General features: G+C 40.7%; 1 protein-coding gene across 2 annotated transcripts in view; it reads right to left on the bottom strand.

Annotated features, from left to right (window-relative positions):
* The window catches only part of tyw1 (tRNA-yW synthesizing protein 1 homolog (S. cerevisiae)), a 124,036-nt gene extending 110,241 nt beyond the window's left edge, over positions 1-13,795 (bottom strand). For both annotated transcript variants that reach the window (XM_056473438.1, XM_056473439.1), the window contains exons 1-4: positions 13,597-13,795; positions 12,544-12,674; positions 8,956-9,090; positions 7,308-7,409 (exon numbers count right to left, since the gene is read on the bottom strand). In XM_056473438.1, the coding sequence (XP_056329413.1) occupies positions 7,308-7,409; positions 8,956-9,090; positions 12,544-12,674; positions 13,597-13,675 (447 nt within the window). In that variant the 5' untranslated portion in view covers positions 13,676-13,795. The remainder of the gene's footprint in view (positions 1-7,307; positions 7,410-8,955; positions 9,091-12,543; positions 12,675-13,596) is intronic.
* Positions 13,796-14,455: the final 660 nt, after the last annotated feature.

Here is a 14,455-nt window from a genome sequence, read left to right as displayed (position 1 = left end):
GCACTTTTTTTGGTGTGATTACAGTTATGATCATGTCTTTTATATTTTTGAAATGGGCTGAATACAGAATATATATATATATCTTAGTACAATACACAGATCAAATCTAAACATGAAAAACCATTGGTGTCTCTTGCTTTGCTACAATGGCTGACATTACAATTCTTTTTGAAAGAATGAGCATTTACTTTTAGCATTACGTAATGGATAAAAGTTTTCCTTCTATTATTGCAGGCTATAGAAAACAATTATATCAAATCTTATAAAATTAGCAATTTTTTAAACTTAAAACAAGTTTATTTACAGAAAATACAGTATTTAAGGCAAAATATGATTTAAATCCATGACTTATCCTGACAGATTTTGTGATAAATCCAATTTGCTGTTAATTTTTAAAACAGAGTTTCCCAACCCTGTTCCTGAAGGCACACCAACAGTACACATTTTCATTCTCTGGCTAATCGAACACACCTGAAACAACTCATCAAAACATTGGAAGAGACTCCAAAACCTGAAGTTAATGGGTCAGATGAGGGAGACATCCAAAACATGAACTGTTGGTGTGCCTCCAGGCACAGGGTTGGGAAACACTGGTTTAAAACACAGCAAACCTGCATATAAACTGGGCTATTACTACACTTTGCAAAAAACATAGAATAAGTAACTGAAATAAAACATAAATATGCATTTTACGTCAGCCAGATGACAAGGCATTAGGCATGGGTCGATCACCAGTTTCAAGGTGTATCGTGGTGTGGAAAAGTCAAGTTTTTAAAACCGCTAACATTTACTGTTATACCATTTCTACTGTATATGTAAGGGTTTTTTACGTGTTTTACGACAATTTTATTCAGTTTTTTAGGGCAACAGTATCTTCAGCAGACCCTCCACATCAAAAACTACTGATTACATATGCACCAACATCCAAACATCCTCTGGACCCAAACTGTACAGTGGTTTACTGTATATCCAAAGATTTTTAGTTGTAATTATGCTTTTGAAACTTATAAAGACAGTAGAAGTTAACGCTTTAATTAGACTGATGTGTTCATTCATTCATTTTCTTTTAGGCTTAGTCCCTTTATTAATCTGGGGCGCCAACTTATCCAGCATATGTTTTACGCAGTAGATGCCCTTACAGCTGCAACCCATCACTGGGAAACACCCATACATTTTCATTCACACACATACACTACGGACAATTTTAGCTTACCCAATTCACCTGTACTGCATGTCTTTAGACTTGTGGGGGAAACCGGAGCACCCGGGGGAAACCCACGCGAAACAGTATTTCCAATATTTCAGCTGGATATAACTGAAATTATACTAAGATATAAATAAATCATGTATTCATAACATACTAAACTTACTAAATGAAGGGGAAATTACAAAATAAAACTTCAAATGTAAAAACCGAATACATATAAACATATAACTGTGTCAAGGTAATACAGACCCAAATATCAGCTTACTATATTGAGCAACAGGTGATAATAGTCAGAAATGAGAAGCATATTGGCATACAAAGTAGAGGACACAACAAGCTTGCTAGACAGTACTGTGTAAATTGAGGAATGTGTGAAGTCATTGGAACATCAATTTGGTTAGAAGGGATTTCCTTTTAGATTATTAGATTGAAAAAAGTTCAAATGTTATGAAATTGAGAGTCCACAAGTCAGGAAAGAGTGTTTTTAGTGTTTTCAGAATTGGGTGTCAGTGTAGTTACTGTGTTCTGTCTTTTTCAGGCAAATGTGGCAATTGTCACGGATTGGTCAGGCTCTCACGATCCCCACTCACGAAGATCACCATCACCTGACTTCTAATGAGCACACAGCTGCATCACATTCACGAGCACCAGATAAAAGCACAGCACTCCAGTCGCTCATTGTCCGGGCTCGTCTCGACGAAAGCGGACAACTGAGCGACCACTCAGCGTAGTCATCCTCAGCTAAAACAAACGCTTTACTTACCTGTTCTCTTTGTATTCCTCCTAGTCTTCCTGGTCCACCCGAATCGTCCTGTCTTCCAGTCCTTCCAAGTCTGTGTCATCCTCTGTCAGCTGTATCTGGTGTGTGCTGTCCATCCTCGTGTATTCCTGCTACCCAGCCACGGAGGAAAAGACCCCAACATCACTCCTGATCCTCCTGGCTATCCTTCATGTGCTCCTTGTTGTCATTTAATAAACACCCTAACGTTTCCTTACCTCTGTCTCCTGTCCGCTTCATAACAGAAGCCCGGACCAATAACGACGACAACATGAGCACCCCCGATCACTTTCAAGAGCTGGTGGACCAGTTGAAGCGGATTCTACAGCCACCAGCTCCACTTTCCAACGCACCACCAGCACCGAGCACTTCCGCCTCCACAGTTTCTTCTTCGGCCCTTCCTTCCAGTCCCATGGCCCGACCAGCGCCCTACTCAGGCGGAGCGGGGGAGTGCAATGGTTTTCTGTTACAATGTTCCCTCATATTCGAAATGCAACCTTCTCTATATCCCACAGATAAGTCAAAGATCGCCTACATCGTATCACTACTCTCTGGGCCTGCACTTAAATGGGCTGAGACGATCTGGAACCAAGCCGGGCCGGTCATGAATTCCATCACTACCTTCACGGAGTATTTCAAAGAGGTGTTTGGACGTTCTGATGGGGAAGTAGCCGCTGGAGAGCAGCTGTATCATCTAAAGCAAGGTACTCTATCTACACAGGAATATGCTCTCCGGTTTCGCACTCTAGCAGCTGCAAGTGGATGGAATGAGAGATCGTTGTTGACCACGTACCGGCTCGGCTTGGAACCCACTCTCCGAATCCAGCTGGCCACATTAGATGATACTATGGGTCTGGAGAGATTCATCCAACATTCTCTCCGATGTTCCGATCGTCTCCGTTCCTATCAACAGGACACCATCACCCCCTCGTCTGCACTCCTCCAATCGCCTGAGTCAACAGCCTCTCCAGAACCAGAACCCATGATAATAGAGTCTGGAAGACTGACATCAGCGGAACGACAGAGGAGGCTGACCCGGGGTCTGTGTCTATACTGCGGTGTCAGTGGACACACCCGTATGGAGTGTCCCCTTCGTCCCATTCGGACTTCAGTGAGTGTATTCAGTACGAATATTGAACAATGTAAACCACTTACTACCACCGTACAAATAACTACTGCCTCTATTTCTCTCCTTGTCACAGCCCTCATCGACTCCGGGTCAGCAGGGAACTTCATCTCCCAATCCCTCTGTCGTCAACTCCACCTACGTACTGAGGCGTCCTCGCATATATACCAGATACAACCGATAACCCAGTGCACTCGATCTTCGACCCGTATCCATCGACAATGCGAAGACATCCTTCTTCAAGTGGGGTTGTTACATCAAGAGAGGATTCAATTTCTGGTTCTGGAGGGTGCAAATATGGACATCATTCTAGGGCGCCCGTGGCTGGTGAAGCACGATCCCATCATCTCTTGGGGCACAGGAGAGATAAAGAAATGGGGATCTGGATGTACACCTACCTGTTTTCCAAATCTCCCTCTTCAAGGTCGGAACCCCATTTCTTTGTTTACAACATCGGTCGAGAGTCCTCCTGAGAAGCAGTCTATCCACATTCCTAAGGAGTACAGCTCCTTTCATGATGTCTTCTGCCCCAAGAGAGCTTCCCAGCTACCGCCGCATCGGCCATGGGACTGCGCGATCGACCTAGTTCCAGATGCCCAGTTGCCAAGAGGTAGGATCTACCCGCTCTCGCTTCCAGAGAATCAGGCAATGGAAGATTACATAAGGGAGGCTCTGAGTCAGGGGTACATACGTCACTCAAAATCACCAGCCGCCTCAAGCTTCTTCTTTGTGGCCAAGAAGGACGGAGGGCTGCGTCCATGCATCGACTACAGGGTCCTAAATAACGGTACAGTAAAATACCGATATCCCCTTCCTCTGGTACCAGCCGCTTTGGAACAGCTCCGAGAAGCTAAAGTCTTCACTAAATTGGACCTCCGCAGCGCGTATAATCTGATAAGAATACGTGAGGGGGACCAATGGAAGACAGCATTCGTGACCCCTACTGGCCACTATGAATATGAGGTCATGCCTTACGGTCTGGTCAACGCCCCCTCCGTATTCCAAAACTTCATTCATGAAGTCCTCCGGGAGTTTCTTCACCACTTTGTAATAGTGTACATAGATGACATCCTCATTTACTCCCGGAGTGAGGCCGAACATCGCCAACACGTTGCGGAGGTCCTACACACATTGAGAGAACATCACCTCTACCTCAAAGCGGAGAAATGCTCATTCCACCAGAAGTCGATTCATTTCTTGGGATACATCATTGACCAAACCGGTATACGTATGGATGGGAAGAAAATTGAGGCTGTTCTATCCTGGTCAGAACCCACTTCCATTAAGGAGCTCCAGAGGTTTCTTGGGTTTGCTAACTTTTATAGACGGTTTATCAAGGACTACAGCAGGATTACATCACCTCTCACTAATCTCCTCAAGGGTAAACCCAAAGGACTGGAGTGGACCAAAGAAGCAGCCGCAGCCTTCCGCCTTCTTAAGAAGGAGTTCACAAGGGCCCCACTCCTGACTCATCCTGACCCAAATCTTCCTTTCGTGGTGGAAGGGGACGCATCCACCACCGGCGTCGGGGCAGTATTATCCCAACATCATGATACACCGCCCCGACTGCATCCCTGTGCCTATTTCTCTCGGAAGTTGAGCCCGGCGGAGCAGAATTACAGCATAGGAGACAGGGAGCTTCTAGCAATCAAGCTAGCCTTGGAGGAGTGGCGTCACTGGTTGGAGGGAGCCAAACATCCGTTCCAGGTGATCACAGATCACAAAAACCTCCAATATATCAAAGAGGCCAAGAGACTATGTCCACGTCAAGCCAGATGGTCACTTTTCTTCTCACGTTTTGATTTCTCCATTTCCTATCGTCCAGGACCCAAGAATCTAAGAGCAGACGCTCTCTCTCGTTTACACGAGCATCACGATCATGAAGAACTCCCAACGAAGATTCTTCCCGAACACATCTCCATTTGTCCGATCACCTGGAACGCTCCTCCAGTCGTTGCCACTCCGGAAGCCCCTGCTCCGCCGGGATGCCCTCCTCATCGGCAGTTCATACCACCTGAACACCGGGTAGATCTGATCCACTCCTTACATACCTCGCTAGGCACTGGACATCCAGGGATCAACAATACTCTCTCGCTAGTATCCCAACGATTCTGGTGGCCAAACATGGCAAGGGATGTGAGGCAATATGTTCAGGGCTGTAAGGACTGTGCCCAATCCAAGAGCCCACGTCATCTACCCGCTGGAAAGCTCCATCCCTTGCCGATTCCGAACCGTCCCTGGTCACACCTAGGAGTGGACTTTATCACTGACCTCCCCTCGTCAGAAGGTAATACCTGTATTCTAGTCATCGTAGATAGATTCTCAAAGTTTGTCAAACTAATCCCTCTGAAAGGTCTTCCCACAGCCTTTGAAACAGCCGACAATATCTTTAATCAAGTCTTCAGGTCATTTGGTATTCCAGAAGATATTGTGTCGGACAGAGGTCCACAGTTCATCTCACGTCTATGGAAAGCCTTCTTCAAGCTCCTAGGTGTGGCCGTCAGCCTCTCTTCTGGATATCATCCCCAAACCAACGGGCAGACAGAGAGGAAGATTCAGGAGGTGGGACGGTTCCTGAGGACCTTCTGCAGTGGTCATCAGAGCTCCTGGAGCCAGTATTTGGGCTGGGCAGAATATGCCCAAAATTCACTGCGGCAACCCTCCACCGGACTCACGCCATTCCAGTGCGTCCTGGGCTTCCAACCACCGCTCTTTCCCTGGGATGGCGAACCATCTGATGTCCCCGCAGTGGATCACTGGTTCCGGGAGAGCGAGAGAGTCTGGGACGAGGCTCATCAACATCTGCAGAGGGCAGTCCGTCGAAGCAAGGTAACCGCCGATAGAAGAAGGTCTGAAGAACCCAGATACACACCCGGACAAAAGGTGTGGCTATCCACCCGGGACATACGCATGCGACTGCCCTCTCGCAAGTTAAGTCCCCGATTTGTTGGTCCCTTCACCATCGTGGAACAGGTTAACCCCGTCACCTACAAACTACAATTACCCTCTCACTACCGTATTCACCCTACATTCCACGTATCACTCCTGAAACCCTATCACGATCCTGTTCTTCCCTCCACAGAGCCTGACCACGAAGAGGAACCCCCTCCTCCACTGCTCCTAGAAGAAGGAGCCGTCTACGCAGTGAAGGAGATCTTGCGTTCCCGACGTCGTGGTGGCCAGTTGGAGTACCTGGTGGACTGGGAAGGGTACGGCCCCGAAGAAAGGACATGGGTTCCCAGAGCTGATATTCTCGATCCTAGTCTCATGGGGGAGTTTCATGAGAGCCACCCTGAGTTCCCAGCGCCTAGAGGCAGAGGGAGACCACCACGGCGTCGGAGGTGTCGGCCCTCAGGAGCGGGCCCTGGGGAGGGGGGTACTGTCACGGATTGGTCAGGCTCTCACGATCCCCACTCACGAAGATCACCATCACCTGACTTCTAATGAGCACACAGCTGCATCACATTCACGAGCACCAGATAAAAGCACAGCACTCCAGTCGCTCATTGTCCGGGCTCGTCTCGACGAAAGCGGACAACTGAGCGACCACTCAGCGTAGTCATCCTCAGCTAAAACAAACGCTTTACTTACCTGTTCTCTTTGTATTCCTCCTAGTCTTCCTGGTCCACCCGAATCGTCCTGTCTTCCAGTCCTTCCAAGTCTGTGTCATCCTCTGTCAGCTGTATCTGGTGTGTGCTGTCCATCCTCGTGTATTCCTGCTACCCAGCCACGGAGGAAAAGACCCCAACATCACTCCTGATCCTCCTGGCTATCCTTCATGTGCTCCTTGTTGTCATTTAATAAACACCCTAACGTTTCCTTACCTCTGTCTCCTGTCCGCTTCATAACAGCAATAAAACTGCGAAAGTGAAAAATTCAATTACTTTTCTCTGTAATACATTGTACAGAATCACTGCGATTAACTGCCAGCCAGAAGATCTATATTTCCTGTAACTGTTAAGTGGTAATTGAAAGATTAGAAGGCGCTCATAATTCTTATGGCATTAAAAACTCTTAAACAGATTTTTTTTTAAGCATGACACCTCCTGAAGTTCAAATAATCCATTCCTATCCCTAAGCTACTGCAGCACAAAACGTATATAAAGAAAAATGCAGTCACCATCTCTGAAATGCAGTAATAAGGCCAAAAGCACATTTTAGGCACAGAAATAGTACAATAGAACACATTTACTCACCTCCTCTGCCAATCTGTCTTCCGGGTCAAAATCTTTCATATCAATAACCTCACACTGGATCCCCTGAGCAATGACGTCTTCAGCAAGTTCTTTTGCAAACCCCTAAAATCAAAATTGTAAAAAAAAATGACATGGGTAAAAGACAAAACTGGGTTTTGAAAAAGATTCTTAATTAACAAAATGTGTCCGGTTTAATTACTCCTTTCTTTTTCATTTTCAGATAAACATGCCTTTTGCTGAATGGTAATGGAATTTTTTTTTTTTAAGTTATTTAAACGTTTGTTTACTAAAAATTTTGTTTAGGGTTGCTGTTGTGCTAAGGGACAAAATGTTGTCTGCACAGTAAAAAAAAACGTTAATGGCATTTAATGGCAACATATAGTTTCTCTGCCATTTTTATGGTGTGGGAATATAGATTTATATAATCTATATATAACTGAAAAGTTGTTTTTAGGGTGTGACAGACCTTAAAATGTCTTGGTTTCCTGAGCCCTGACTGTCTCCAAAGTAATGCAAATTGTCAGTTTCACAGCACCGTGCTGTTTATTGTCTTCTCAAGCCGGTCAACGTTGGACGGTTTCTGTCTCCAGAACATCATTCGCACACGGTTTTAATGCTAAAATGCATCGTGAATTGGTACTTTCGTGAATAGGTACTTATATGCTGATGAGATCGGGGCTGGAAAGGCAATTTACCCTACCGACAACAACACTTCATTTGCATGCTTTATTTAGGTTTGTCTCCACCCCTATGAATCACTGTCTGTAAAATGTATAAAAACTTAGTGCCTGCTGTACAGTTGAGAGTTTCTTTCGATGACACCACAGCCACGCTGAGTTCTTCTCATTAAAGGATTCTGCTTTGAAGACAACTGAAAGTTCTCCCTGGTTTTTTGGGCTCGACTTAGAATTTCACAATAGTTTGGTGCCTTGAGCCAGACTTAAGAAATTCACAACAATGGTGATATGAAATATTTAACAAGATGGATTATGAACTATTTGTGATGAAAGTATTTCAGAATGGCTGGGCTGATTTTGTAGTGGAATGCTTCGAAATGTCATTATATAAATTAAATGTAATTAATCTTTGTTAAAGCTACAAAAATCATTGTTTCTTGTGCCTTAATGCTTTAAACTCACATATGCTTGATATGCTCAACAGAAAAAGAACCTTAATTCCAGAATGGTCAAACTTTATAATTAATCAACAATCCACTTGTTAAGAGTGACATTATATGAAGTGGCTTCAGGGTCCAAGCACTCTATAAAATTGTATGTGGAGGCTCAACAAGCAGTAATAATAAACATTTACAAAGCACTGTAATACATTCGATAATCACAATTGTAATATATATATATATATTTCCATAATTAAACGTTGTCATAAAGTAGTGGCTTGGAGCTGGAAACAGTAGTCCATACGTCACGACTTAACTACTGGATTATATTTGTTCCAAATTGTGGCTCCTGGTCAACAATAATCCCTACTTGACATTGAAGATCCTGTGATGTGAATATTGCAGATGTGAGCATTGCGATGTCAATTCTGAAACAATATATCGAACAGCACTACTGCACAGTATAAATATAATTTAAATGTAGAATCCTCTTAAAACACTAAATCTCATTGTGTGTTTATGTATTCAAACCTTTGCTGTTCCTGTCTGTGATCCATAGAAGATTTTGACCCCAGAAACATGGATGACTTTTTTGGTTTCAGGTGCTGGTTCCTGCTTCTTCACAGATTTACTTGCCGGAGGATTTACAGGGTGGACCATTTTTTTCTATTAAAGAAAAATACTATTAATTAGAGCATTTACCTGCAACTAAAAGGCTAAATCTAACCAATACATTAGTTCAACCTAAAAAAGCTGATTTTTTCTTCAGTAGAACATAAATCAAAATGTTTTACAAAATTGTGGTTCTTTGTGATTCATGCAATGCAAGTCAACTGCTATTAGCACAGCGAGAGCCAAAAGCAAATACAGTCAAACCAGAAATACTGTATTTGTGCAAGAAATATTATTACATGCACAGAGGCTGTGGTGTCTGGAGTGAGAGACATATACAATGTCATAAATACACATACAAGTTGAAAAGTCTAGCTTTTAAGACCGCCAACATTGTTTTGCTATATATATATATATATATATATATATATATATATATATATATATATATATATATATATATATATATATATATACCGTTATTATAGTATATGCAAGATTTTTTTTTTTACTTTTTTTACTTTTTTGTTTGTTTGTTTGTTTGTTTGTTTGTTTGTTTATTTGTTTGTTTGTTTGTTTGTTTGGGACAACTATATCTCCAGCAGAAAAGATATCCAAAAATGCTGTTTTAAATTGTAAAGAAATCTGTGTTTGGGAAACTAATGAAGACAGCAGACATCAATGATTTAAAGGTGCAGTAGGTGATTGTCTTCAGAAACATTTTTTGTTGTACTGGTTGAAAAATCTCTTCACATTCCAATAGTGATGATTAAAGTAAATGATCTAAATGTATTTATATGTATTTTTATATACTGGGTAAGGCATAAGACTAAAAAAGTTCATCCAGTTAAAAATTTGTCTGGCCGATAGTTCCCATAATTCTGATAAGTAGCTCAAACAGTCTGTCAACAAATGTATATTTGTACATCTGCACACCCGTTTATGCAGACAGATGTGCACACGAGAGAGTGACAGTGGTAAAAACAAATGCTGAATCCAAACCTTTTAAAATCCTGAATCAATATTGGATTTAGTTTTGCACGCTGAAGGAAGAATGACACCATGGCTGAAGTATTTCTTTTAGAGAGGTAATGTAAGCTTTTAAGTCATGCAATGTAAGTTTTAGTCACGCAAAGCTGATGTAGATTGTGTTGTTTTATGAATGGGCTATATGCACAGAAGTGTTGTTCAGCCAATGAAACCTTCCGGTGAAAGCTTGATGTGACTATTTTCAGTTTCATAAAGGACCTTTTACAGCATCGATAATGTAGATTTTTATTTAGTTTAACAACAAACATCAGTAAATAGCGTTATTCCGCCTAGCCTGCTTTACAGAGGTGAAGGTGGTTTTATATTCACATTGGTTTATTTTTGAACAATGACAACCTATGAAACGCTCCCTATATTGTTTACCATGCTACACTGAATATTCAGTCTGAAATAGCATGCAAGTATGGCTTAGCAATATGGCTGTGCGATTTGAGGAAAATATCTAATTGCGATTATTTTGACAGACATTGCCATTGTAATTTGATTTGTGATTTCATTTTGTAGTCAAGCTTCAGCTCAATAATCCGTATTTTAGCTTCTTACTGCTATACTGCAGAGAGTGTTAAAAAAAGAACTTAAAAGATATTAACTTATATTAGCAAATAACTCTAAAATTGTACTTTGCTGTTACTTGCTACTAGATTGATTGTCACTGGCGGTACTTTAAGTTGACTTTTTACCAAGGGCGTAGGGACGGGTGAATCAAACAACCCCCAGCCCTCACCCCTCAAGAATATAAATATAAATATAAATATATATATATATATATATATATATATATATATATATATATATATATATATATATATATATATATATATATATACTATATAAACTGCTATTAAAATATATTATTAATTAATCCTCTCTTCATACAATTTATTAAGTTAAATTAAATAATCAGGCCCGTAGCCATGGGGTGTTCTAAAGACCAAAAGTTGGATTATTATTATGTTTTAATTTTTATTATTCAAATGGCTAAATTCTGACTGAGTAAAGTTGAATGTTCTGGCCAGTTTGTAATTTGCCTGTAGGCATGATAGATGACAGTAAATGTGGATTTTAAAAATAAGTATCTTTTCATTTTTGTTTATTATAAATTTTCATTACTTTTATAAAACTGTAATATAAAACTTACACATTTCTGAATAAACATATAAAACAGTAAAATAGTATGGTAAGAAATTAGACAAAATGGTAGGAAATATTTTTTGGTACATCAAAAAGTGTGATTATCAGGGCTTGACATTAACACCCGCCAAATGCGGGTAGATTTCAGCTATGGTGGGTTAGACAGACCCTCACACTAGCCACTTTGGCTGGTTGAAAATAATTTTTAAATTGTGGTTTTCTTAAAAGCAGGATTCGACTATAAGGATGACCCAATATGCGTGGAAATGTGATCTTAGAATCGAGAAACAGCACGACTAATAAAAAGTAATTGTGTTCGCGCAAACAAAAGAAAGCAGGTGAAAGCGGGGGGAAAACACGAGCATTAACGGCATTATCATGATTGACTGATTCAGTAGTGAACTTGGGGTTTATGTGACTTACACTTTTCGCTGAAAAAAGATCTTTATGTCCACCTTTTTTTGCTGCCGCCATCCTCACCCATGTGTGTCCCATCTCACACACCTTATTCTTGCGAGGGAAATTCTCTTGCACTGTTATATCTGAACGCAGCTACAGCCTCTCACATAATACCAGGGAAAGGCACAGCCAATCACAGTGTTCATATGTGTTTAGGGGCGGTGCGACTAGAGGAGAGACGAGATTTAACCCTTTCGAGTCTGGGTTAATATTGACATTTCAATAGTTGGTGGATATTGGTGGAGACCGTCCATGCTAAATCTCCGCCCCTGCTTTTAGCAAGACGCTCCTCATATAGTCGCCTGTGGTGCTTTTTTAGGTGATGGTTGTTGTATTTCCTCATGCCGCGGCAACAATTCTGCGACATCAATTACAAATGACCTGGTTTTGTTTGGTGCCTGTGATTTTAAAACCAAGATATTCCCACATTACTGACAGGCCTTTTTTTGTTTGATATTAATTAGTCTATTAATGCTTTTGAAGCAGCAGATGCCATCATTCCACTCTTTCGCGCTTTCCTGTTTGTTTGTTTTTTTATTGTGGGCATTCCACATAGTTCGGTTGCGCAATTCTGATTGGGCAGAACGAAATTGTGCTCACTCAATTGGCTAGTAAGACTATCACACACAGACAGCAGTCATGCGTTTGCTCTAAACAGGGGAAGTTAAATAATATATATTTTATATATAATCGCCTCTTGGGATTAGCTAATCACAATGTTTCAAATCACGATTGTGATTCGATTTCGATTAATCGGTTTCTTGCACATACATGTCACGTCAGTTTACATTATAAGTCCTCAATGTAACCTCGGGATCTTGAAACCATATTCTCTTCTTAAGAGTAAGCACACTTAATTACCGTTACCTTTTTGAAAAGCATGTTCACAGTAAACCAGACTCCTATGAGAACAGCAGCTGTCGTGTACACATATAACCGGTTCTGCCACAGAGCCTGCAGGTAACTCTCAGTGTAATCCCACACGTCGTTCAAAACACCTGCGAATGCATATTAAACAGTTTACAAAGAGCTCGCAACACTTGACCTGTAGGAAAAGATGTAAATAAACAATATGTGACATTAATTATTAATGGAAAAGACACTCAATACTGAATAAATGTTGAGTCTCAAACCGATCCTGCATTTTTGTAAAACCCGAAACATGGTGCGTTTGTTGTCCAAGAATGCAGTCTAGTTAGGGTGCTTAGTAATTTTTAAAGAGAGCCCAACCGCAGAACTCTTATAAATATTGAGGTAAGGTTGGTTTTATATTCACACGCTCGTTAAATAGAAGTATTCTTTGCAAATTTTACATAGTGAAATCATATTAGCAGCCATTGATTATCAATGTAGGCTACAACATTGTTCACACAAATAAATAGTGCTTATGTTGTTTTGAAGTCATATTTACATGTGATTTGAGAGCTAATATTCAAAGTATCATGGTAAACAACATAGGGAGCGTGTCACAAGTTGTCACTGAACGAATATGCGAATACAAAACCAACTTTTGCTCAATATCAAAGTAGGCTACAACATTGTTCACAGTCAAATAAATAGTGCTTTGAAGTCATACTTTCATGCTACTTCAGACTGAATTTTCAACGTACCACAGTAAACAATGTAGTGAGCGTGTCACAAGTTACTGAACGAATGTGCGAATATAAAACCAGCTTGTCTATCATTATTGCCGCGTTTTAGTAAAACCCAAAACTCGGAATGTGCGTACGTTGTCCAAGAGCGCAGACTGGGTAGGGAGCTCAGTAGATTTTAAGACAGAGCCCGACCGCAAGATTTTTATAATGCACCAAACTGTGCTCGTGGACACCATTTTGTGCATAACAGCACTGTTTGCTATGATAAGTTGTTTAATGTAATAAATTTTATGCTGTTATCAATTGCTTTGCAAAATAAACCCACCTGACATCTCAGCGCCGACTGCAGAACACACCAAACCCGACAACACCGATGAAAACAGCATCTCGTGTAGTCTCTCCATCAACACAGTCTTGTAAATAAATGTATTACAATAACCAGACAAAGATTTAATTTCATACGTCGCAGAAATAAATAACGGGCTAACTTTACGGCTGCATGTCTTAGGACGCCGCCATATTGTTATGACAGGAATTCTGGGAAATGAGGTCATCTCAGGTCATTTAGCTCCACCACGTGAGTCTTCGAGTGTTCTCTGCTTGAATTATTAATCATAAGAATAATTAATGTAGGTGCGAAGAATGCGATAAAGTTATACCTTTAGCCAAAGGTTCTTTAGATTCTTTTATTTTTGACAACACAAACCTTATTGTTTACCAAACTCCCCTCTTTTCTATGTCAAGCAAAGATATTCGCTCGGATCTCATTACCTGCTTGCATAACTTTTCGGAATAATATATTTGGTGACATAAATTGGAAACAGTTTTGGCTTCTTTTGAGAATTTTTTTTAATCTAACAAAGCTGTTAAAGTCTCGATCAAAATCATCCATAATCGCTATAATAAATACCGAGCTAAATTTAATAACAACATTTCCCCTAAATGCTCATTTTGTAGTCAATATGATGAAACACTAAATCGTTTATTTTGGGAAGGTACTTACTGTAAAGTTTTTTTGGGTTGACATTTCCAATTTCATAATAAATAAAAAAAAATCTTATTTTCAAACTTTTGTATTTCCCCAAAAATTGTATTCTTTGGTGACTCTCTGGATGTAGATCTTTCTCTTTGTAAATTTATTATTGATTTATAGCTTTTTTTTTGTTGTTTTTTGCTAAATTTTA

The sequence above is a fragment of the Danio aesculapii genome, chromosome 15, assembly GCF_903798145.1.
Source record: "Danio aesculapii chromosome 15, fDanAes4.1, whole genome shotgun sequence".
Classification (NCBI taxonomy): domain Eukaryota; kingdom Metazoa; phylum Chordata; class Actinopteri; order Cypriniformes; family Danionidae; genus Danio; species Danio aesculapii.
The sequence above is the reverse complement of the archived record's forward strand: the minus strand, read 5'-3'. Positions and strand labels throughout refer to the sequence as shown.